The 3,290-nt window shown below is 44.2% G+C and overlaps 1 protein-coding gene across 1 annotated transcript; it reads right to left on the minus strand.

The window, feature by feature from the left end:
- Positions 1-429: 429 nt before the first annotated feature.
- On the minus strand, positions 430-1,593 carry LOC137822192 (uncharacterized). Its single transcript, XM_068627092.1, has one exon. The coding sequence runs from the start codon at positions 1,591-1,593 to the stop codon at positions 430-432; it is 1,164 nt and encodes a 387-aa protein (XP_068483193.1).
- Positions 1,594-3,290: the final 1,697 nt, after the last annotated feature.

Below are 3,290 nucleotides of genomic sequence, written 5' to 3' on the forward strand. Positions count from 1 at the left end.
CACTCGCCAGGCACCAGTCAACTCGTAAACTCTAACGGGTTTAAGGGTTCACCCGTGAGTTTGATAACCTTGGCCTCAGCTGGTTAGGAGATAGCTGTAATTTGTTGAAAGTCAGCCAAAACATAACATCTGCCGAACTTCCTTGATTGACCAACACCCGGTGAACCTTCCTTCCGCCGTAACAAGTGAGACTACAATGGGATCGTTGTCATGAGGCACAACATCCCTAAGATCTTCCTTGGTGAACGTAATGTCCACATCGGGTGAATGATGCTCAAAAACTTCTACTGACATCACCGACCTCGCATATTTCTTCCGCTGTGATGCAGTACACCCACCACCCGAGAAACCTCTAGCTATAGTGTGAATCTCGCCGTGAAGGGGTACTTCATGTTGTTGTCCCTCATCACTCACCGATTGCAAGTCTGACTATTGACCTGTTTGTTTCTCCAGCAAGTAATCTTTCAAGAACCCGCACTTCACCAACTCAACGAGTTGGTGACCCAAAGCCAAACACGAATTAATGGAATGGCCAAAACTCTTGTGGAACTCACACCACACATCCGGTTTTGGCCCCAACACCTTATATGTCGCCTTCTCAGGCACTTTAATCCTGGCGGCAATATTCGGAATGGCAATCAAGTCAGCCAATCCCATCACAAACTCGTACCTCGGAGGGCGATTAAACTCCTTAGGTCGCCCTGACCCCTTTCCTTTGTTCTTCTCTGGATCATAAGGATGGTGCATCCTCTGATCCTTCTTCCCAGTCGCCGCCTCCATCACCCTCTGCGGCTGAAACCTCGTATGAACCCGTGGCTTAGCTGGAGCCACATTTCCCTGTTTCTCATAAACTTCGCTCTCAGCAGCGATATGGACCACAGCACGTCGTCGAATTTCAGCAAACGTGGCGGGGTGACTCCTAATCAACGATTCGCTAAACGGTTCAGGTAACACGCCCTTTTTGAAGGCGTGAACAAACATGTCTTCGTCTTTACCTAGCAAACGAACAATCCGAGCTCCAAATTTGTTCAAGTAATCCTTTAAAGACTCCCCTTGATCCTGTCTCACATCAAACAAGTCGTAAGACACTAATGGCGGCGCCTTATTCACTATGTACTGCTCAACAAACATTTTGGAAAACTGCTGGAAGGTGGTAATATGACCAGTAGACAAACTAACAAACCACTCCAGCGCTGTACCACTGAGAGTACTCATGAATACTTTACAATAAACCGCATCTGAACCACCCGAGAGCATCATCTGCGTGTGAAACGTAGTGAGATGAGCTTCAGGATCTTCTACACCGGTGAAGGATGCTTTCACCGCCACCATATTCGCAGGAACCGCCGTGTCCATGATCTCCTGAGAAAACGGCATCGAAAAAATACGCGACGGAGACGGCGGTGCAACTCTGTCCACGTTTGCACGCTCCTTCTGCTCCTGAAAGGCTTTACGCAACTCTTCATTGACTCTGTTAAGCTCTTCGTTTCTAGCCTGAGAGGCCACTAGATCCTCGTGCATTCTCTCTTGTTCAGCACGCGATGCAGCCACGTTCTCTTGCAATGCCCGCATCATCTCCATTACTTGCGCCATAGTCACAGCGCCCTCCCCGGTCGATGGTGCGACTGAACTGGATCGTGTTGTCCTCATCCTTTCTCAATAGACTTCAGAAAATCACACTATGTTCACAGGATTGTACAATCGCAAACGTTCTAAACCAAAATTCTGAAAATGCTTTACGGCTCGATAAAACCTCTAAGAAATCAGTACGAAACTTCAAACTCTTCCAACAAACTCCAGAAAGGCGGTTGATCCAGCAATCAATCGGTAGAGACTTCAGCAAACTCAAAGAAACTCCAATTCCCCGATTAAAATTCCAAACAAACGGTGAAAACCTCAGAAAACCGATTACGACAGCAAACAATCGAACAGAGATAACCAAAACTTCAATAAACTTGAACTGTGGTTGGGAATCACCTTTTACACGGCCCTACGGTAGGCGACAAATGATCCAGTCAGTTGACTAAACACAAGAATGTTGCCTCATCACGATCCATACTCACCAGCTTCAACGCTACGTGTACTTCAAGTCTTCGTTCCAAATTTCCTCGGATGAGAACCTGAAATTACAGAATAGCGCCACTGCGGCCGGTGCACTCCTACAGTCAAGTCAACAGCAGGAACACCAAAAACTCAGAGAAACTGGATTCTGTGGAACCGTGCTCAAGTGCTCTCTCTTAGAAAATGAATCGTAATCAAGAATCCCCTTTCAAATTCTGTTAAGTTTAGTTTTTATACCTATGCATTTTCTCTCTCCAGACAGTTACACTTTTGGACACGTGGCTCGTATCCAACTCTCCACGTGTCATCATCTGGGGCTAAAGTAACTCAATCGTCATTTCTATGTGTCTCGTTACGCGACTAAGTTACCCATACAAGGAGTAACCTAGCACGTAACGCACTCTGGAATGCACACCTGACAAGGCTAGTACCAGAATGCAACAGAGTACACCACCTCTGTGGTACCGCCTATTGCAAGTGCCACCTTCTTCACTGACACGCCATGCATGTTCTAGCTAAGGAAACCTCGCTATCAATGAATGTCCATTATGGGAAACCTTATCACCGATGAGCAAGCTGCTTCCACTAACTCACTTCTCATGCTGGGACATGATCACCTTGTATCTTAACCTCTATGTTCCGTACTGATGTTTACACGCCTGTACCTCCTAACAGCTTTAATTAAGTTTACTGAAACATCCGACGATGTGCTTCTTACGGCGATCCCTGACCACTTGATCTTCTATTCAAACACGACGATGATATGAAACTCTGGCGACAAGCGACTATGTACACTAGAGAACGCCGCTTCAACAAATGGCGGCTATGTTAACTTCTTGGCTACTCGTCTTTCTCTCGACCACGTGTCCCTCCAAGCATGCTCCACATAGTCACTCACTGTCCACGCCATCACACCCGATGACCTGACCGGTACAATAACTTTAAATTAAATTTTGTCTTAATTTTGTATTGAAACTCAATTTAAAATAAAATAAAATAATTGTTCTATTTATAAACTTAAATCCAAACACGCATATTATACTATGAATGAAAAATTATAGTTGCACAGCATATAAGACAAGATACTCCTACTTTACATTCATATAATAATATATATTAATAGTTTATCTTAAAATATAAAAAAGAATATGATTAAAATAATAATATATTGAGTTATTAAGTGAGAGTAATTTTTTCGATAATGTTGCATATCGATAATCTTATATTAT

This window comes from Phaseolus vulgaris, chromosome 9 (genome assembly GCF_051622355.1).
Source record: "Phaseolus vulgaris cultivar YP4 chromosome 9, ASM5162235v1, whole genome shotgun sequence".
NCBI lineage: Eukaryota > Viridiplantae > Streptophyta > Magnoliopsida > Fabales > Fabaceae > Phaseolus > Phaseolus vulgaris.

Bases quoted from the DNA above. Each gene is read 5' to 3' on its own strand.
- LOC137822192 (XM_068627092.1), bottom strand. From the start codon at position 1,593: ATGGCGCAAGTAATGGAGATGATGCGGGCATTGCAAGAGAACGTGGCT.